This window comes from Siphateles boraxobius, unplaced genomic scaffold (assembly GCF_051911475.1).
Source record: "Siphateles boraxobius isolate OS27281-9 unplaced genomic scaffold, OSU_SipBor_1 48, whole genome shotgun sequence".
In the NCBI taxonomy this organism is placed as follows: domain Eukaryota; kingdom Metazoa; phylum Chordata; class Actinopteri; order Cypriniformes; family Leuciscidae; genus Siphateles; species Siphateles boraxobius.
Window position 1 is genome coordinate 6,796,966 of NW_027509119.1, and position 23,291 is coordinate 6,820,256.

The 23,291-nt window shown below is 38.6% G+C and overlaps 2 protein-coding genes across 4 annotated transcripts in view; one reads left to right on the plus strand and one right to left on the minus strand.

Annotated features, from left to right (window-relative positions):
• nfat5b (nuclear factor of activated T cells 5b) overlaps positions 1–23,291 on the plus strand; it is a 53,719-nt gene that overhangs the window by 4,155 nt on the left and 26,273 nt on the right. Inside the window, exon 1 of one of the 3 annotated variants that reach the window (XM_077201815.1) lies at positions 8,238–8,350. The exons of the other annotated variants lie outside the window; for them this stretch is intronic. The gene's annotated coding sequence lies outside the window, so the exon portion shown is untranslated. Of the gene's footprint in view, positions 1–8,237; positions 8,351–23,291 lie in introns of those variants that run through there. 3 annotated transcript variants of the gene reach the window in all.
• Positions 13,203–22,597, minus strand: LOC143710782 (uncharacterized). Its single transcript, XM_077201945.1, has 5 exons — positions 22,571–22,597; positions 21,926–22,042; positions 14,452–14,727; positions 14,277–14,375; positions 13,203–13,608 (listed from the first exon to the last, which is right to left on the minus strand). Exons 1-5 carry the CDS (start codon positions 22,595–22,597, stop codon positions 13,408–13,410), a joined length of 720 nt encoding a protein of 239 aa, XP_077058060.1. The 3' UTR covers positions 13,203–13,407.

Sequence of the window (23,291 nt, forward strand, 5' to 3'; positions counted from 1 at the left end):
CTAGATGTTGTTTGGTATGTGAGCTCTGAAAACACATTGTCCAGCTTGAGTGGCTGTGCGATGTGGGATTGATTTGCAGCCAAGATCTGATTATTTCCATGCAGCTGATTACTGTTTTCTATAGAGGCAAATCCTGTTTTCATTCACTGGATTAGCTCCCTACGTTCATTAAGTCAATGGGTTATACCGTAGGATGCCGGTCTACCTATATGTGTCCTGTAATGTGACATTATAATTAATCGAAAATAATTTGAATTAACAACTATTATTAATCTTTAATGATTAGACATGTAGCTAAAACGCTATTTTATAATCTGAGGTTAATCAAAATTGTGAAATCCTTTTCGCTTGCAGTTTAAAACATTCTATTAATTTTTGGAGTAGATATATTTGGAATGGCAAATATGCTTCAATTGCTTTGTCAACATAAAGAATACTCAAAACTGCTTCACAACTGCTTTTGAGTAAGTTCGTGAATCATGTGGGTCACCCCTGCAGACCTTCATGACTGTTTGTCAAGGTCAATAAGTCTATTAAAATACGAGCTAATTTGACATTTTAATGAAAAGGCAAGAATGTTGGTTTTGGATGTAAAATGTCATGTGGTGCGACTCCCCCAAAACTTGATTGATCTCTGAATTAATAATTCATGATGTTTTTAAAAAATGTTTTACCATTTTTAAATAATGACATCTAAATGTGTGCACTCATTAATTTAATGTGTAAGGAATAAATTTTTGCCTTTTTATTTGATGGTTTTAGTTTTTATTTAGTTTTGTCTATTCTTCCTTCCTCCCTCTCTCTCTCTCTCTCTCTCTCTCTCTCTCTCTCTCTCTCTCTCCCTTCCTGCCTCCTTACTTCGTTTCTTTTCACTTCCTTCCTTTCACTTCCTTTCACTTCCTTTCACTTCCTTTCTTTCCTTTCCTTCTTTCCTTGGTCTTGGTGGACGGATCGGACAGGCAGTGATGATATGGCCACCAGCACCACAGTACAAGCAGAGACCTTGGGTTAGCCGCCTCTGCCGTTCGGTGTGGGTGAGACAAGCACTTTCCAGTTGCATGGGTTCTGGTTCTTGAGAACTGGTATCCTCTGGTTGGTGAAGGTATGAGGGAGAAGGCCGGCCCCGTAGCACGTCCAAACAGGGCAGCATACCACGCTCGGTTTGGATGGAGAGACGAATGCACCGTTCGAGACCGAGCATCTTGTCGGATGCTGCGATGTGCAGTTGCAACGTAGTATTCAAACTCTGCCGGTAGGTGGTGAGGAGCGAGCGCTCATTCCATCCACTGGCTGCTGCTATGGTCCTGAACTTGAGGGCATAAATCAGAAATGGACATCTCTCCTTGATTGAGATGGTACAATTGCTCACCGATTGAAGTATCACCCTCAGGGACTCCAAAGACATCGCGGAAATGAGTGGTGAAATTATTCAGGGTCTGTGTGACGGGTCCATTTTGGTTCCAGATGGTTTGTGCCCAGTGGAGCGCTCGCCCCTTCAGCATGCAGAGAATGAAGGAGATCTTAGCTCTTTCGGTGGGAAATTGCTGCGACTGCATCTCGAGGGGCCATCGAACATTGGAGGAGAAATCCCTCGCAATCCTCCGCCAAACCAGAGTAGGGCGCTAAATTGGCCATGGGTAAAATCATGGGTGGTGAAGAAGTGGTGACAGGTGATTCGGAAGTGGTGCCAGAAAGTGCTTTCTTGAGTGCATCCACAACCTCCTGAAATGGATCTGGGGTACCCATTCTAAAACTGTGTTGGTCTGGTCTTCTGTTATGGAAAAGAGACTCACAACAAGGATGATAAAGTTAATAAACAGTTTATTTGAGATTGGCGGGTATACGGACATAAAACAGGTAAGTATCACTGATGTTGAAAAAATAGGGCTGATGATTGAGATACAGACAGTTCCTTCGTGTTGTAGATGGATGAGGAGGTTGTGGATGAGGTTGATGATGGCAGCTGGTGCTCACACAGAAGAAGGGAGAGAGGTAAGTAGCTGTTGTACGAGAGGGAAGACGAGGAATCCACGGAAGACCAGGGAGACGGTGAAGACACAGAGGATGCAGGTAGACGAAACAGTAAACGTAACATACAGTAAACTGGAGGTAAGTGATGGACGTAAATGAGAGTCCTTACTCAAATGAGACCAGACAATGTGACAGAGTGATGTGTGTGCTGCCTGCTGTGATGAGATGATGATGCGAGCAGGTGATTAATATTCAGGTGATAGCGATCTTTGTGATTGGGTGATGGTGGAGCCTGACTGATCCCTGACACACATACTTTCAAAAATCCTGCGTTTAGTTGATCCTGATAAGGGCTCACTGTCACAGTTCTTCCATAAGGGGGTTTGCCTTTGTTTCTTGGCGGACTGTTATAAAAACGTGACACACTCGTCTACCTGAAATCCTGGAGAATTCAACCAACCAGATAACGACTTCAAAACTCCCCAAGTGTTTCCCATTTTGTGTGCCATATGCATCAGGCGTTCAGCCAACGATCCATGGGCGTGAAATCTGAGGCTGAGACTACATTTAAAGTGACTTAAATTCTACGTGATTCCATTTCTACGTCATTACACGTTTTTCAGTCCAATCAAGTGTTTACATGCCTTAACAAAACGGATTAGAAAAGGTTTAATCCACCCCTCTCAAACTGAAATTTCAATCGGTTTGGACATTTTTACTCCGAATTGAGCTGTTTGTTGTCTAAACTGAGAAATGACAGATGTGAGTAGACTTGTTTTGACTTATGAAATGTGATCCTGATAGTCCAGCCTTCTCTTGACGTCACATTCTTTATTCTTCTTCCTCTGCCAGCCTAAGGTGAAGTGTGCTGCTGTCATGCCCCAATAACTCCTGCCTCAAAATTCCTTGGTAGTTAATGGTTAACACTAACCAAACTGTAATTTAAAGAGGCAAAGAAAAAATAAAAGAGTTCCTGACTCTGGGTCAAAATATTACCTCCCCCACTATTTGCCGTGCACACTCTGGATGTTGTTCTAGAGCCAACAAAGAAATAGACGAGTGGTTAAACTATATCAGCAGCCCCTGGCAACTGCTGAAGAGGGCCTTGGAAAGGCTGTATATTTCCCATCTTCACCTTTAAGGAAAATCCACAAGTATCTCGTGTCTGTTTGAAGTGCTGGTGCATAGATATGACTGTTTTCCCTTCTTTAGTATGAGTCTATATTTGTTTGTCCTTTTAATGTGTTATATGTGCTGTCATGTCAATAAGGGGTCAAAGACATGACATTTCATTTTTTGTCTTAATCTATTAATTTATTGAAAAAACGATGCAATTTATACAATGATCTGAAAAGACATTGATTATTATGTTTTTTTTTTTCGTTTTAAAATTCATTTAGCTCAAAAAAATAATAATTCTTGAACGAAAAATTGTGCAACAAAACTGCTTCAATGTTTGTTTATTTTTGAAAAAGTTTTGTCCAACAAGTCATGTGACCCCTGCATGAAAAATGTAATGTTGTGTGACTCCCCAAAAACTTAAATAATGTAAAATAATGATTATCATGTTTACCATGTTTTTTAAAATAATGATTAAGATGTGTACACTCACATGTATTCCTGGTCTAGGGAGTAAATGTGTCTTACATTTTATGTAATGGTTATACCACATGACATTTTCATTTAATGGTAAGTCAAGTCAAGTCAAGTCAAGTCACCTTTATTTATATAGCGCTTTTTACAATACAGATTGTATCAAAGCAGCTTCACAGTGATAACATGAAAATAATATAACAGAGTTTGTTTCTAAAAGAAAATTGAGTCAACGTCCACCTTAAGCAAGGCAGATCAATAATATTATAAAAAAATATGGAGCGCTTCACGGATTTGCGTGTCACGGATTTAAGTCATTAATAATAAAAAAAAAAAACATTTTCATTTATTTATTTCTATTTTTAAGAGAGGCTTTTCAAAACCATATGAAACCAGCATGAATACAAAGAGTACATTTCTAAGAATATGGCACAACAATATAGAGATTTGCTTGTGATTGAACCAATGATACTGTTAACCTTTTTTTTCAGTTCAGACTAACATGAAAAGTAACACTTTACTCAAGGCCTTAATGTATAATGCATTATAAAGGTATTCATAATGTATAATGCACTATATTTTTTCATAAATATATATATTTTTTTAAAAGTTAAAATGCATTGTAATTTTCACAGATTGCTTTTTAAATTTGAAATGTGTTGTTTGTCACTTGTTTTAATGCCTTATGCTTTCTAAAAATGTAAGAATGAATAGATATTATAATGCATTATAACTGCCAACTAGTTACAATTATTCATGAAACAATGCATTAAAGGGTGCATTACAATGCATAATTAATGGATGAAAAATAAAGTAAGGAGGGATCATAAAGTAGACTCTACTGTCTGTCTCCTTTTAAAACGACTTTACCCTGACATAGACACTTTTTAAAGCCACACACTGTGTGTGGAAAAATCCAAGGAGTAGATTTTCCATTGGCTGATGAGAAATACTCAGGTTACGGGTTCGGCTTTCTTAAAACAAGATCCACACCGTAGAACGCACTTCCTTGTGTCATATATTGTCCCTGACTGAGCAGGCGTTTTTTCCATTCGCCACTTGGACAAGTTTCCCGACGGACAGTGTGGTCTGAAAGCCTAAAGTCAGATCCAGATATTTCATGGGTTGTCCTTTTAAAAGGTTTTTCACTTTATCACACACTACTCTTGGTCAAAGTTCAGAAGCTTTCTCATGACATAATCCATGACTTTATTTCTCCAGCGGTTTTGTGAGCTTGTCTGAGGTTGTAGGGGAGATGGGCAGAGGAGTATAGCTTAATTTAAATTTCTTGTGTTTTCATTCCTGCTCAGTGACTCACCTGTTCTCCCCGTGGGGCAAAACTCAAAGCTATGCTTAGAGTGAGGAGAGTTTGTTCAATTTCCAGTCGATCGCTTCTGACACTAGACAAATTTGACAGGCAAATTCTTGTTGTATGGGATGAGGTTTTAAGTCAGTGACTCATCACTTCAGAAGACTTCTAAAAATAATAAAAGCAGTGCAGAGTTATGTTATATCACAATCTAATAAAAAGGGTCATTAAAATGTTTTATACAAAGGAATGGGGAAAAATATGAAACCATGAGATGAAGATTTCAGCAAACCTCTTAATTTAATGAACCACATTTTTGTAGACCACTAATACACCAAACCTGGCGTAAACTAGTACCTCAGCACAAATACAGTTTTTAGTAGTGTAATGGTGCTTTCACACTTGCACTTTTGGTGCGCACTCGGGTTCGATTGACGTCAGTTTGGTTTGTTTGGATAATGTGAAGGCTGTTTTCCAAACGATACCCGAGTCTGCTTAGTGTGTTCACACTTGTAGTTTGGTTCGCTTGATTCGGACCCACCCAAAAAAATTGTCCTGGTCTGCGTAGCGTTCACATTAGCATTTTTTAACATTGAACCTAGATACTGAACCTAAAGGCATAGGAATATTGTCACATCCTGCTTGGTCGGCTTTTATGACGTATACTTTGGGACAGAACTTACCGAACATCCAAAACGATGCTGTGTGCTGGGATAAATGAGCTTGTTGAATGTGCATAGCCTATCTGGTGCAGATAGACACAAGTGCTGTTATGTGCTGATGCTTTGAAAACAAAACCAAAGGTTCAAAAGACAAAATATAAATGTGAGGTATGCATTTTACCGTCTTCTCCAGCGTCATTGTTAGCAAGCAACAGGGTAAAACAGCTGCTGATTTGATCGTGCACACGCAAAGCAGTTCAGACACAAATAATTATAATGTGAACTCAATCCAGTGGGGGCAGTGAGAAGTGGGGAGCAATTGAACTCGGGTTTGGGCAGGCAATCGAAAGTTTAAAAGCACCCTAAAAATAACCCTCAGTTCGCCCATAATATTCCTATCACGATCATGCCAGGCTCTCCCTCACTTACTCAGCCTTCATAGTCACCAGAGCCAGCCTACTGATCTCACACACACGCAAACACACACACACACACACACACTGGCCTCATCTGAGAACACAGACTCGCTTACCTGGGTAAATCCTTCCGTAAACTCCAGTGACCGTCTGCAACGCTCTTATCCTGTTTCAAGTCAACAGAGTTGCCTTCAAATCATCTTTCAGTCATCCAAGTCTATGTTAGTAGAATAAGTTTACATGTTGTTGCAAAGTTACTTTTATAGTCAGTAGAATGTCTGTTGGGGAGCATCAAAATAAAGTGTTAGCAGATATTAAGCAGACATTCTATTAATGACTGCTAGTTGACAGAAAGTGGACTATAAAAATAAAGTGTTTCCAATTATTTTATTTAGGTCTGTTTTTTTTAATCAGCCCAACTCATGGACCAGCAGCAGCAAAAACTTCCTGAGTTCACCTTTAACACATAACTTCACATAATGCACTTTTATTTTCAACTAATTTTCCCTGCTGCTCTCCACTTACAGTATGTTGTAACATGAACTATTCTTGAAATTGTATATGGTAGTAGGGTGACCACCTCCTAATAAGCCCAAGGTGGGACAAGGGGTATGTTTCTGAGGGACAATGTGGGACACTGCCTGGCACGGCGGTGCCCCCACCCCACGGACAGACTCACTGATAGTGGTTTACCCATTTCTAGCACATACCACCTTACATGGTATATTAATAATGCCCTATTCCCCTAAACATGTGTAATTGCTGATGTATGCTCATGAATAGGCCAACCAATGTGTATTTTTTTCTAAATAAAGATTCATAACATTCAATGAATTGACAGATGCACTTCCACTTACGATTTACTTTAGCTATTTAATTTTATTTATTTTTCATTACAATTTATTCACCTTAAATAAATAATAATATAAAATTATAGGATTAACAGGAATAGCTTGTTTTCACATGACGTCACGTCACTGCGTTGCCATAGCGATACATACAGATGGAGGGCAGGAAGTGATTTTCTATATTTAGGACTCACTATAACAAACTCAAAATGCCTATGTTTTGCGTCGTTTATGGTTGCTCAAATCGATCAAACCTCGAGGTGCCAAAATTTGTTGTTCATAAGGGGGGAAAATACAAGAAATTGACAGAAAAACATCGGAAAAATTGCCGGTCGGGAGGAGCCGAATGGGAAAATGCCCGTGTGTGTCAGTGATCACTTCGTCAAAGCTGAGTTAATACAGCTTATGTGTCTGTTTGTGTAACGTACCAGTTTTTGAACTTTGTAAAGTCAAAGTATGTCTGTGAGACGAGGTAGTTGCTGATATCTACCGCCTCAATGGCAGGCAAATCTTTCAATTCAGTTGAAAATCGGTCCTCTTCATAACGTATGGATCACGTCCAACATATGTTTAGATTTTTTGTTTATATATTTCTCTTGTAATAGCGTCTAAAGTAGTACAGTACGGACTTTCCTCCATCACGTCCATTGCGTTCTTCACTTCCTGCCCTCCATCTGAATTTCGACTTTTTTTTTTTAGCAAGCATTGATTATGCGTGACACGGTCTCAATTTGCGGGACGCATGAATTGGGCTTCAAACGCTGTGCGCGCACGCGCTACGCGGGACGGGTGGTCACCCTATATGGTAGTAGTACTGCTGTTTTCTCCTCTGTATTAATCACTTACGTTGCTTTGGACAAAAACATCTGCTAAAGAAATATCTTGTTACCATATACTAAATGGTGCTATGTTTTAGGTTGGGACTATTTGCTCTAGAGATTCATGGCAGGTTTACTGACACGTGTCTTTTTGGAAATGTAAAATCTAAATGTAAAAATCAAAATTCTGTCATCATGAGTAAATGATTTTTATTTTTGGGTGAGATATTATAAACTGTTTTCCAGTTTATCATTTTGTGCCATTTTTTTTCTCCACTGTGAGATGATTTTATTTTGTTTCTGCTAACCTCAACTCTTGCCCAGGTGCATTGCTGTAATAATAGGTGTGTTCTCCTTGTGTCTAATTGAACGGCAGACATTCTACAGCCTTAATTAGATTGCTGGCCGAATCCTCTTATGCTATTAATGTTCTCGAGGTGTGGATTTAGTCTGACTGAGTCCAAAGGACAAACACACTGAGCTGAGGACTCTCTCCTACAAGATAACATGGAGTAGCAGTGGGGCCCAAAAGTCTGGGGCCGCATTTAAAAAAATATGGGATGTTTATTTATTTATTGATTTCTTTAAACTAGATGTAGGATTTAAAAAATGAACACAAAGCAAAGTTTGAAAAAATGGGGGAAAAAATTTGAAAATCTGCAGTTTATACATTAGGTCACTAATTTCCACTTGTGGTCTCTGGCTGTTGGACCTCACCATGTGGCAAGAAAATGTAATTATCCAAATATTTATAACCCAAATGTTTTATCAGCTTTTTGCATTGGTCAGCTATTTTATTTTATTTCAGTTAACCTGTATTTTTTTTGAGGTAACGAAGGTTTTCGTTTTTTAGTTCGAAATTCTATAGTTTTAGTTCTAATTCTATAGTTCTAATTTTAGTTCTAATTCTGACCCTCCCATCTGAATGTCGCAGCAGAAATCCAGACTCATCGGACCAGGCAATGTTTTCCAATCTTCTGTTGACCAGTTTTGGTGATCCCGTGTGAATTGTAGCCTCAGTTTCCTGTTTTCTAAACTCACAGGAGTGTCACCAGTGTCTTCTGCTGCTGTAGCTCTTCTGCTTCAAGGTTTGACGTGTTGAGCGTTCAGAGATGCTCTTCTGCTTCAAGGTTTGATGTGTTGAGCGTTCAGAGATGCTCTTCTGCTTCAAGGTTTGACGTGTTGAGCGTTCAGAGATGCTCTTCTGCTTCAAGGTTTGACGTGTTGAGCGTTCAGAGATGCTCTTCTGCTTCAAGGTTTGACGTGTTGAGCGTTCAGAGATGCTCTTCTGCTTCAAGGTTTGACGTTTTGAGCGTTCAGAGACGCTCTTCCGCTTCAAGGTTCGATGTGTTGAGTGTTCAGAGATGCTCTTCTGCTTCAAGGTTTGACGTCTTGAGCATTCAGAGATGCTCTTCTGCTTCAAGGTTTGACGTGTTGAGTGTTCAGAGATGCTTTCTGCTTCAAGGTTTGATGTGATGAGTGTTCAGAGATGCTCTTCTGCTTCAAGGTTTGACGTGTTGAGCGTTCAGAGATGCTCTTCTGCTTCAAGGTTTGACGTTTTGAGCGTTCAGAGACGCTCTTCCGCTTCAAGGTTCGATGTGTTGAGTGTTCAGAGATGCTCTTCTGCTTCAAGGTTTGACGTCTTGAGCATTCAGAGATGCTCTTCTGCTTCAAGGTTTGACGTGTTGAGTGTTCAGAGATGCTTTTCTGCTTCAAGGTTTGATGTGATGAGTGTTCAGAGATGCTCTTCTGCTTCAAGGTTTGACGTTTTGAGCATTCAGAGATGCTCTTCTGCTTCAAGGTTTGATGTGTTGAGTGTTCAGAGATGCTCTTCTGCTTCAAGGTTTGATGTGTTAAGTGTTCAGAGATGCTCTTCTGCTTCAAGGTTTGATGTGTTAAGTGTTCAGAGATGCTCTTCTGCTTCAAGGTTTGACATGTTGAGTGTTCAGAGATGCTCTTCTGCTTCAAGGTTTGATGTGTTGAGTGTTCAGATATGCTCTTCTGCTTCAAGGTTTGGGGTGTTGAGTGTTCAGAGATGCTCTTCTACTTCAAGGTTTGACGTGTTTAGTGTTCAGAGATGCTCTTCTGCTTCAAGGTTTGATGTGTTGAGCGTTCAGAGATGCTCTTCTGCTTTAATGTTTGACGTGTTGAGTGTTCAGAGATACTCTTCTGCTTCAAGGTTTGACGTGTTGAGTGTTCAGAGATACTCTTCTGCTTCAAGGTTTGACGTGTTGAGTGTTCAGAGATACTCTTCTGCTTCAAGGTTTGACGTGTTGAGTGTTCAGAGATACTCTTCTGCTTCAAGGTTTGATGTGTTGAGTGTTCAGATATGCTCTTCTGCTTCAAGGTTTGGGGTGTTGAGTGTTCAGAGATGCTCTTCTGCTTCAAGGTTTGGGGTGTTGAGTGTTCAGAGATGCTCTTCTACTTCAAGGTTTGACGTGTTTAGTGTTCAGAGATGCTCTTCTGCTTCAAGGTTTGATGTGTTGAGCGTTCAGAGATGCTCTTCTGCTTTAATGTTTGACGTGTTGAGTGTTCAGAGATACTCTTCTGCTTCAAGGTTTGACGTGTTGAGTGTTCAGAGATACTCTTCTGCTTCAAGGTTTGACGTGTTGAGCGTTCAGAGATGCTCTTCTGCTTCAAGATTTGACATGTTGAGTGTTCAGAGATGCTCTTCTGCTTCAAGGTTTGATGTGTTGAGTGTTCAGATATGCTCTTCTGCTTCAAGGTTTGGGGTGTTGAGTGTTCAGAGATGCTCTTCTGCTTCAAGGTTTGGGGTGTTGAGTGTTCAGAGATGCTCTTCTACTTCAAGGTTTGACGTGTTTAGTGTTCAGAGATGCTCTTCTGCTTCAAGGTTTGATGTGTTGAGCGTTCAGAGATGCTCTTCTGCTTTAATGTTTGACGTGTTGAGTGTTCAGAGATACTCTTCTGCTTCAAGGTTTGACGTGTTGAGTGTTCAGAGATACTCTTCTGCTTCAAGGTTTGACGTATTGAGTGTTCAGAGATACTCTTCTGCTTCAAGGTTTGACGTGGTGAGCGTTCAGTGATGCTCTTCTGCAGACCTCAATTGTAACAAGTGCTTATTTGAGTTACTGTTGCCTTTCAATCAACTGGAACCAGTCTGGTCATTCTCCTCTGGCATCAACAAGCCATTTACACCCACTGAACCGGATATTTTCTCTTTTTCTGAACATTCTCTATAAACGCTAAATATGTTTGTGCTTGAAAATCCCAGTAGATCAGCATTTTCGGAAATACTCAGACCAGGCCGCCTGGCGCAAACAACCCAGCTACATTCAAAGTCACTTAAATTACATTTATTCTCCATTCTGATGCTCAGTTTGAACAGTTTGAACAGCAGATCATCTCGATCATGTCTACATGCCTAAATGCATTGAGCTGCTGACATGTGTTTGGCTGATTAGATATTTGTGTCAATGAGCAGTTGAACAGGTGTACTAAGAATGTGGCCGGTGAGTTTATATGATAAACAGATACTGTTCATAAAAATGTTGGCAAACCAATGGTGGACTTGGTTCTGGTCCCCAATGCACAAGTCAATTGACCTTATTCAGAGCAGTGCCGTGACAGGTATGAAAGCAAGGCTGTTAGGAATAGACTTACAGTGTTTTCAATTGCATCCACTGTAAAAAGCTGTATAAAGCTCCTAGATCACTTATAATTTTCCACAGCTCATGTTGCCTGTAGTTTTTTGTCGTCTGAAATTTCTTGGTAAAGATATTTTTGCAGTGTTTCGTAAGCAGAACAATCCAAAACCAATTAACTAACAGTACAACCAACCCTCACAGCCTGACTTTCATTCCCATTAAAAATCAAAGACGACGCCGCTGTGAATAGGGTGACCTCAAAAAAAATTCACAAATAATTATAACATCCATAATGCATTTTTTCAAAATTTTGTTCCGAAAATCTTGTGGCATTATAATATACAGTATCATTACTCACCAAAAATAAACACACAGCTTTGACACAACGACTGTCCACCATTCATTCATTAGGCCAGGCGTTCTTCTTAGGGTTGACAACCATCCTGTAATCTTGGAAACGGCATTTAGTGTGTCTCTCTCAGATGGTTTTCATTATTGCATTGCAGATGCTTATGTGTTACACTGTTAAATGGGATTTACATGTGAAGTTTTAATCTTTCAGTGAGCGTTGGATGGCTTTGTGTTTGTGTCTGTGAGAGTGTTTGTGTGGATGTGAGCTTGTCAGAGCAGTGGCCATGCTTATGTAAACAGCGTGAATTCCTCACTGCGCTGAGGCCCTGCTTTCATCCGAGCCCAATGGCTGTTTCTTCCCTTCTCCGCCGCCCTGTTGAAGCTGCTGGTAAACACAGCAGACACAGACTTGTTTCTGTGCTAAAAACACATTTCTGGAATCCAGCTGAGAGCTAGAACGGGCTTCTCACAAGTGTCACCTCAGGTAAAGCCACACTTCATGGTGCAATGAATGCATTTCCCCTTAAGTTTTTAAAAGAAATATATGTAGGCCGCTGTCAGTAGGCTAAAAGAGGCCTAGAAATAGGGTTTCGTTCCACCAAGTGGGGCACTACCTACTTTTTTTATATTTAACATCAGAAATATATAGAGATTCCTTAGGAAAAAGTTCTCCGCACACAACCTTGCAGTTTTTGAGAAAAATGATGCTAAAGGTGGCCATTTTGAAAAAAAGGGAAAACATAGGACATTTTTCACTTTCAAACATGTTTATCATATAAACCCAAAAATACCGAATTACCTAATTACCAAATTATTTTTGTACTTGAAGTACAAAATAAACCAGTTTGAAATGTGCGATATACCTGAAGTTGCTATCTAGGCACAGTAATGATACGATTATCAAGAAAACTTCTACTGTAGCATTAACATCCCAATTACTTCTCATTATGTTGTTCCAATTCAAAGGTAATATTTGGGGTAAAATCTGAATAACAAATAGAATTAAGCCAAAATATAATATATATAAAAAACACTTTTCAAAATTACACATTTAATGGTGAATTGTCAAGTTTGCATACACGAGCAATAACTGCACTACATGTACACTGCAAAAAATATTACATGCAGTCTACTTAAAAATAATGATGGAAACAATATTACACGTATTATATTTGAGTAGATTTTAAGGTTTGTTTTTTTAGTGAAAGCTACCCGGATAAATTAAGTCAAATTTCCTAAATTATTTAGTCTATGGCACATGATGAATTTAATATTATTAGTGGAATGTGCTTTTTTAATTTAATTTGTCTCACAAATTAATCAAGCAGAATTTACTCATTTGTATTAATGAAATGTACTTAATTATAACATTTACTGCCTTGTTAAGAAAATAATGAATACATAATGCACTTTTTGTTATCAAACATGCGTTTATTCTGTATTTTTTGCACAAGTAAAACAAATCTATATAAAATGTAAGAGCAGTCTTAAGATATGAAAAATAAAAGCAAAAAATGGTAACATTTTCCATGTCATTGAGAAAGATAATTTTGTTACACAAAAAACATGTGCATACAAATTTCTGTTGGAAAAGTCCAATTTTTGACAAAAACTTGTGAATAACTTGTAGCAAAACATATAAACTAATTTGTACTTGCTGAAAGCTTGTATGTAGAACAATATTAAACGTTCATCAATCAATGCAGTTTTTTTTTTCAGCAGAACTTGGTCATAATGCATTGTCTCAATCTAAGTCATGAGTTTGTTTTTAAGTGTTAGTAATTTCGGGGAAAACATGCAAACATCCAGTTCCAAGAAGAGCTTCTGAAAGGCCTCAAAAGTGTGCCTCAGTTCTTTCGGGTAGGTGAGATTTAGTGCATACGTGATTCCAAGAAGAACAGCACAGGCTCTTGCCAGATTTTCCAAGCCATGCCATGACTTGCATCCCCTCCAAAATGATGCTGAAATCCTCCTGATAATCCCTCTTGTAGATTGCAATTTTCATTATGTGCTGCAGGATATCTCCATTGTCACACTGTAAAACAAACATTAAAGAAGTATTTTTATCTTGTCTGTCTCATTAAAAGTCTGTCCATAATTATAAAGTTGATTTGTGTACGGTTGTAAACATTTCTTATAACAGCTCAAAATGCTAAGACAACTACAAGTAAACCATTATAGTTTGTTTTCTTTGTAATCACACCACAAAGACTTTCACAATAACACAAGTACAGTTACACCAATGACAGAGGATGTATTCAGGAAGAAAAAATAAAATAAATGTAAAATTACATTTGGTGACACTATTGTGGGGGGTGGGGGAATTGAATGGTCTATAGTGGACCATTAAATTTCGATGGTCCACTATAGACATTCTACTAACTTTAAGTAACTACATGTCAACTAACTCAGAGTATTAGTAGATTGCTAGGTTAGGGTTGATAGATTAAGTTAACATGTAGTTGCAGTTACTTAGAGTCAGTAGAATGTCTAAAGTGGACCATTAAAATATAGTGTTAACTTTTTTCATATAGTGGCTTCCAAAAATCTTTTTTGTGTTAAATATTTTTTTTACATTAGCTTTATATAATTTAATTGGAAAAAAGATTGTTTAAGTTGCATTTCTATTTTTATAAATAAAAACAATGTACAAATACATTTCTCAAAACACCATAAATATGTAGAGTAATTCTAGTCACTTACATTGTATTCTTGGATGAGGTCATCCTCTTTTTCACCCAGATAAAAGATCAAGCAACGGAGGACAACGTCTCTCATCATGTCGATGTTTTTATCGGGATTCTGATGTGACAAAAGTTTGTAAATTAGCATCACCCAAAAATAATGAAAAAATATTCATGTTATGAAAGTAACTTACCTGCAGCATGGGATCAATAGCTAGCTCCGTAGTGTCCGACGTTTTGAGCCATTCCTTCGGACATTGCTTGATTTTGTCCAATCGGACTTCATTAAAGGGCTGCGGACCTTTCCCACCATCTTTTCCGACATGAAGAATACACTTTACGGGTGTTAATCGAGCTTGATCGCCGCTATCAGATGAAGATGCGCTGCTTACTGTACGTCCTCCTCCATGTTTACATGTGCGTAGTGATATTGGCTTGATTTTGGCTCTGACATACTTACATTTTCGATGCTGATTGGTTGAAAATCTATCTAAACAGTTTTATATGTCTCAATACGCAGTCAATATAGTGCGCCAATAAATTACACTTTTCTCATTAAATGCAGGATTAACTGCGTTGAGAACTTTTTGCTTGGATACCTTTTATTAACGTTGAACATATTGAGCAAAAGAAAATGTAGTGCCCCGTTTGTCGGAACGAAACTGAACGATACAGCTCACGTACAGCGGACTAATGGCAGTGAAATTAGGGTAGGCATTTTTTTCATAAACACTTTGTGTCATATCGGTTGAAATTCTCTTCATATCCTGAAATACATAACTTAGACCGTTACCTCTGATAACAGATCACTCTAAATTGTAATGTGGACACGTGCATTTTCTGTAAAGCTGCTTTGAAACGATCTGTACTGTGGAAAGCGCTATACAAATAAATGTTAATTGAATTTATTTGAATGTGTCAGTATTACAGTGTAATTATACATTTAAGTACTGAGTAATAATAATTAACTACATGTGTACTTACTATGGAGTTAGGATTTAGGTTTGGTCCAGGGTGAACTGCATGTAATTACGCATTATTTATAGTTATTACTACAGTAACTACATGTAACGTGTAACAACGGCACTGTAAAATAAAGTGTTACTGACTACTTATTATGGAAATAACATACAGTACTTAAAAAGAATATGCTTAAGTGCGAACTGAATGTTCGCGCACATAAACCTTGGCATACATAAAAAGCAACAGAGAAAAAGTGAAAAATTGTAAACTTCATCAACTTCTGATGATAGTGATGATGGTGCCTTTATTTTTTCCATCCTCCTTGTGTTTGGGTCTTTAGAAAGCTTAATGTAACAACAAGAGGTTTGTTTATCTGGCTACACACTGGAAATAAGCTGTTGAGAACCATCCTCATTTCCACATTCAATGAACTCTTCTGATAACATCCCATGGATCCCAAGCAGCACAGAAAAATACAGCTTCTTTATTGGCATTTATGGTTCCATGAAGAACCTTAAACACCCATTGAACCTTTCCATTGCTCAAAAGGTTGTTAATAGTGGAAAAGGGGTTATAAGATTATTAAGAAGTTGCGATTTATAATAGTCCTTTACAATTGTTTCTTGTCAGACTGTAAGAACATGATCCCAGCTGTAAGCCATTTCACACTGTGATATCTCAGTCATTAATGTCAGACTGGATGAAAGTCAAGATGCATTAAAAACGGACGCACACAAGAAAACCCGTCTGGAGTTTTAATTTAAATCATCAATCAATAACAAGTTCGGTGACAGTGAGCTGCATTTACATGTGAGATAGAAATGGTGGCTACAGTAATCTCTAACGTTCATTTTGGTCATGGCTTGTCTTGAAAAATGAAGACAATTTGACTGTCGTCTTAGTAGAAGTCACACTGCAGGACTGTGAGTCAAATCTTCGATCTCTACCAGAATTTCGTCTGAATTCAAATTTTATCGCAACGGTCATCAATCTGTGATCATGTCAAACTACTAATCAAAGACTTCAGATTTTAGCCTAGGATCAGAGGAATCTTAGGATTTGCTAAATTAGTCTCAGGCGGCCAAAATCGTACAGTGTGGACCCGGCTTAAAATAATCTTTGTTTTAAGAGCTGTTTCATGAATAGAATCCAAAATGGTTATTTAATGGCATTGCTGTGAAAAAACCCTTTTGGTACCTTTATTTTTAAGAGTTTATGGAATGTAATAGATTAACCTACATGCGATGGGAAGCATGTGGTGGCACGCAGAATGAAATAAACATCCTTCTTACGGTTTACGTCCGCCTCAAGGTTAGGCCATTGTTTAGCCCATAGCTATTGACACTGGACTAAGAGTGTCCATCTATCCTCCTGGCTTCTGTTACAGTAAGACCTCTTGACATGCTTGTAAAATCTAGGCCATGTAATCTGTTGCCCTTGGATGTTCTCATTATCTATTGCCCTTATGGGACAGAGGGCAGATCCCATTACTCTGGTCCAGACTGGACCAACTGAAGTGGATGCTGGTTGTGTTATCTCTGAATGAAGGAGTGCTCAGTGTGTCTGACTTTTGTGACTTTCTGAATATACTGTAGGATGTTGTCATACTTCAGCTTTTCTCTGAATGTCTGACTACAGATTGTGTTTGCATCTCTGTTGTAGCTGTCATTGCCACATCTGTCACATTTGTTAAAAATATTATTTTGACTAAAGACACTGTAAAAAGCATGAAATTGATCGTTTAGAGTATTGAGAGGGAAAAAATGTGTGTGTGTGGGGGATGGGGTGGAGTTAATGTTGACAGTGAGTTTGATTAATGGTATGAAAATTTAGGACAAACAAAAGTAGTAAACTAGACCTACTAGTAAAACTAGACCTGTGACTGAGATATCATACAATGCAAAAAACTGCCTTGCCTTGCCAGTTTCATATCAGATCACAAGTGTTTGGGCTTGTAAATGAACAATCCTGATCATCTCAGATGTTGCTTTGCTTATAACTTGTGTTTTTGTCGCAAAACATACCGGGCTTACTTTATACTCGCTTTTGGATAATTCCAAATATAGCTGCATATATTTGCATTTGTTTTACATTAGCAAACAAATAGACAAAATACTCGGAACTAGTGCTTAAGTTGCAGTATTAAGTATTTTATTATGTAAGACTTTTTTTTGCATTTTTAATTGACTTGAATTTTTTTCTTATTTGACAACTTTTTTAATTCAAATGTGAACAGCTGACATCTTCTCTTTTATAGTCACACCATAAGAGCAATTTTATTCTCAACTCAATACTGGTTTAAAATGTTTATGATTTCCGCATACCACTACATCCATATGAAAAATATGAACTTGTATTTTAAGATTTTTATTTACATTTATTGTCATTCTACTTCAAAATAGAGCTGCACGATAAATCATTAAAAGTGTAATAATAATTCAAATTAAAGGACATAAATTAAAATAGAAAAATGCATATTTTGAAATAGACTGCAGCAATTAACATTTTGTCAGAACCTCTAGTAACCTCTATGTTATTTTGTTTAGTTGTCTGTACAGAATCGTGATCTCTGTTTAAAACAAGAAAAAAATATCCAGAATCATGCAGCTCTTCAAAAATCTGAGTGTTATACTTGCCGTTTCTTTGTAATAAATTGTAAAATTGACTTGACTCCATTTTTGTATGTACTTCATTTTATCTATAGTATATGACAGACAGCCTCCCATACAAACATTTTGATTACTTATATAAATGTACAACTTTAGACAGTTTCTACTTTTTTATCCCTCTCTCTCTCTCTCTCTCTCTCTCTCTCTCTCTCTCTCTCTCTCTCTCTCTCTCTCTCCCTCTCTCTCTCTCTCACTGGTTTGCTAGTAACAAATCAAACAGGACAGCAACTGTTGCCTTGTTTTTCTCCTCATATAGTGCGCCCATTTAAATTTCCCTTTACCACCTACTTAATGCTCAGAACACTTGGAGATGTAGGCTGCGCTTTGCTCCTGGTTGCTATGGTGCAATCGTCAGCAGGGTGGGATAAGTAATAAACATTTGTAGAGTGTTATAAATGATTCCCTGCTTAAATCCTCGTGTGCTTTGAATGGAGCCTTTCACCTTGTAAATCTTTAAAGGCACTGTCTGTTTCAGGGCCGCCTGGATCACTTTTATCCCACATCCCATTGCAGATAATAAAATACAATGCTCACCTCTGACTTGCATTAAAAGGACATTTCTGATTCTTGCTTTAGCAATTCAAACACACTGAAAAAAATAAGTTTTGTTCAGTAAATATATTGAGGGAAAAAACAGAAATATCCTGATACTGAATTTCTTTCAAAGCCTGCACTGCCCAGTCCTTCAACCCTATCCGCAATCTCCTCAACCCTTTGTCTCATGCTCAGTGCACGATAAATTCGCCTCATTCTGAGTGTTCGTCAGTCCAGCCCTGAAATGTTGACCCATTAAAGCCTCAGTGCTGGTGTCACTCCACCTCGGCCTGTTGACCAGTCGGCTCCACCTGGGACTGTTGTCCCTATGGCTCCACTGGGCTTCCTCATCCCTCCGGCTCCACCTTGGTCAGTCGTCACTCTGCCATCACCATGGATTTATGGGACTTAATCTGTGACTCTTCCCTCTAGGGTTGGGCGATGTCTACCAATTTGGCATCAGACGATGGCTACAGTGAAACATCGTGATGGACGATGACATCGGGAAGTAGGGGGAAGGGGGGAGGGGTAACGCAACATTCTCATTTTTCACTAGATATTTTTCTCTACATCTCATCAGCAATTACGATTTTTGCACTCTCTGCAGCAGCTGAGCACTAAGGAGCAAATGTACAGTGACGTGACATAACTGCCAAATTCAAACTGTACTTTCACGCTATGGCTGACGCTGAGCCAAAGACGGACGCGCTCAGCGCTTGTCATGTATCACAACTATTCAGTGTTTTTAATAACACAATCTCATGAAAGTGCATATCTATACCACAAATGTTATTTCTCGTGCCATTTATACGCCAAAAATGGTTTTAGTGTGCATATGCTACGCACTGAAAAGCCCTTGGGTAGGATTAGGGCGTATTACCTGCCATAAAGTGCATATCATATGCTCACGAAAACTGTGTAGCAAATGCACGCAAAAACTATTTTTGGCTTATAAATGGCACGAGAAATAACATTCGTTGTATAGATACGCACTTACATGAGATCTGTTCGTTTTTAAACACATAATGTTTATTTTAGGTTTCAGACATTTAAATACATATTATTTATAGCAAAACAATACATTTATTGTTTGTAAAGTACACAATGGTGTCTGTGGAAGCAGCAATAGCAATCCATTGAAATATATTTGCAGACGTGTTTTATTCATATCAGATACACAGTGTAAATAACTATAAAGTTTATACTCAACATCGTGATGTCTGTCAGCCATCAAATGGACGATGGCAGCGTCTATCGGCCCAACCCTACTTCCCTCCAGCCCTTTGGCTTCCGGCGGGCTCCTCCATCCCTCCAGCTCCGACATGCTCTCCAGGATCTTCTGTGTTGCCTGATCTCTTCATTTCTCTGCCTGGGACTCCACCGCCAACAGCATCATCTCAGCTCAATGCCCCCCTGGTTCCTGCTGCCAAGCCTCCACCATGGCTCCTCCCTCTCTCGACTCTGCCGTGGGTCCTGGCCCTCACGCCCTGGCTCTTACCACTGTCTGCTCCAGACAGGTTCCTGTCCTGTGTTCCTGCAACAAGTCCTCCACCAAAGCCCCCTCCCACCCTCCTATGTTGTACTTTTTGTAAAGTTAAAGAGGCGCGGGGACGCGCCACCTCAATGGGGGGGGGGGGGGATATGTCATGGGTGGTCTGTGTTCTGTGTATGTTTGGGTGGGTTTTCATAAGTTGAGCTCAGTTTCCTATGTTTTAGTTAGTTACTGTGGTTTCTCACTGTTTGATTATTGTTTGCACCTGTTGTTCATTTCATTAATTAGTTTGGTCTGTATTTATGCTCCATGTTTCTTTTAGTTGATTTTCAGTTCTCGTCATGTGTATAGCGGTTTTTCTGTTTCTAGTGTTCTGAGTGTTGTTAAATAAATATTCACACTTCTGCGAATAGGTCAGTTTTTCTCACCTTTATTGCAAAAACACATAAACGGTTCTTATATTTGTAAAAAAAAATCGCAATATTACTGTTATTACTGTATTTTCGATCAAATAAAAGGAGCTTTGGCAAGCATAAAGACTTCTTTCAAAAACATAAAAAATTATGTTTCCAAAAAAAAAAAAAAATGATGTGTCCAAACTTTTGAGAGATGCTGTAAATATATTGAAAAAAGCAGAAATATCCTGATACTGAAATGTCTTCAAGGTATACTGCATACTGAGCAATGTCATCATGAGCTAATTAATATTCATGAGTTCAGTGACGTCACATACTCCTTTGTAATCTGTTTCCCACCTCTGTTTTGCCTGTGATTTGACAGTCTTTTTTGGAAGTTCACATTTCTGCTTGACAAGCCTCTAAGCTACTTTGCAAAACCTGTTTAGCTAGTTAAATAAAGCGAGAGGATCAAGCCAAAAAGCTAACAAGAGAAAAAACACGAGGGGCTAACGGGGAGCTGACGGGCCAGAAGCCAAAAACACTGGCACTCTAGCGTATCCCAGGGCTAATCAGAACAAGTGCCAGGAATTTGCAATAGTGAAAGAAAGTGTGAATGAGAGTTCGGAATTACTTGCATAATGTGTTTTTCCTTCCTTTAGGTTTGTCCTTTCATGCACAATAGGCTCAAATATGTTCAGCTTTATGGTTCGAGAGCATGGATTTCAGTCAATCGTCCACGTGTGGCCGAACTTCTGTGTTATTAAGATTACAGTAATGACACATATAGCGTGATAACATCTCATCTGACAGCAGATACTTAATCAGGTCGCGTTTTTCTCAAGCAATCTTTACTTAAACTGCGTCTGACAGAAGAGTCAACAGCTTTCATGCACGCCTTTCAAAATAAACGTTGCACATCAGAAAAACATTTAGAATTACGTTTTTGTTGTTTCTTTGACTACACACTCCGCGACCCACTCAAAACAGTCTTGCGACCCAAAAGCAGGTTGAGAAACACTGTTAAAAGAGACTCAAACTTGAGGAAATTGAGCTAAGCTTTTGCAAATTGATGATCGCACTAAACCATAATGCGATTATGCGATATCATACGATCATACGATTATTTCGATATCCCTTAAAGTTATAATTTTAATATATTATAACACATGCAGGAACATTCAATTAATCACAGGGATAGTTCACAGGAAAAATTTTATGAAAAAGAGCAGCACGGAGATTCAGATAAATTTCTTCTTTTGTGTTACATGGAAAACGCGAATCTCCTGGGTTTAGATTAGAACAACACAAGGAAGAGTAAATGTCGTAATTTTCATCTTGCCCTTTAATTCAGTGTAAGTGTGTTTTGGCATCAGATCTAGTTCTGAACAAGAAAGAAGCTTGAAAGTGAGAAATTGTTTTGTAGAAGCAATGAAATCATAATGTTTACCAAGTTAATATTGCTCTTTGTTTTTCTTTTCCCTAGTGAAAGAAAAACTGTGTTTTGGGATATGAACAGCAGCCACCATGTCCTGTTTGTGTGGGAAGAAACTGCAGCAAAATAGGAATTTTCTCTCTTAAAATGAGTGGAAACACTTAGAAACAATCCAGGTACTGATTCGGCAGCTGCAGTCTTAGTGCACAGCGCATATTTTCTGTCTATGTGGTTGGCAATCTGTTTACTGGAAGGGTTCTGTGCACACGGCACATGTTCCTGCATGTGCAGACCAGCCTAAGAAGACAAAAATTGGAAACGGTTGTGCAGGGAAAGAGCTGGTGGGTGCTAGGTTTGGGTACTATCCTGTCTTAAATGTAATTAATGTGCTTTTTTGCGTAGGAAAGAAACTACTGATGTTAATTACAAGCAGACTCAATTACTATTGTTCAGAGCTGTGAGGATTCAGAAGCAAATTACAAGCATACAGTGCATCCTTTCTGTATTAATCTGCATGTTGGTCCTTCTTAAGCAAGGTGTTTAAAATATCACTAAACTTTCAAATTTTAAATTTCAAGTGTCACTGTAATGCATCTGATATACCATACTTTTTGGGACATGCTGTGAAGTATAAAAGGGAAAAAATAAGGTCTGCTTAAAGTCCAGACAATGATATTTGGTAAAAGTAATGGTGGTTATGCAAGAACTGTGATGTTTTTGGTCTCAAGACCTTTAAAATCCACTTTCCTAGGCTTGTTTGAGTTAGAAACAGAGAGTTTCTGTTGGTCCCCGTCTCTCCTCTGTAAACTGTGTTCACGGCCTTACCGAGAATTTGTCTTTACCTGCCCCCATGTTTGCATCTGTTTCAGGCCATATAAGAGATTCATTTGTACTCAGAATTTAAGAGGCCTCTAAACATACCTGTGCTTTTCACATTTTATTTTCTGTAGGACTGCTTGAAATCATCTAAGCATCAGGTATTACATTGTAGATTACATTATGGAACATAATTTGTTCTCCTATGTGCAGAGACTTCTACAAGTAAACCATTTGTGATTGTCGTCCCCAAAAGAGTATAAACAGTGTGATTCCATGGCATTCTGCAAACATGCTTGCTTTGTTGGAGCGCCTTGTTCAGCCAATGACGTGACTGGAGGTGTGGCTACCCTCCAGGTGTATGTCTGACCAATGGGAGATGGAGTGCATTATAAGTGATTAGGAAACCAGTTTGTAAGCCCATTAGTTTGCATTTCTGTTTGGTACCACTGGTGGACACAAATCCTAAAATTTACTAATGCAGTCCCCTGCAAAGCATGCTGGGAACTACAGATCTACTGCCAAGGGTTGCATTTCTCAAAAGCATTGTGTGCTAAGTTGATGGTAGAGACCATTGGTGGCAAAGGCTCTACGATCTACTTAGGCTTACGATGCTTTTGAGAAATGCAGCCCTGGGCGGTGGATCTGTACCAGCATGCTTTGCAAGGGACTGCATTAGGAGAGTACATTTATGGATTAAGTGTTATTTGATGTGTTTTGCACTTGCAGT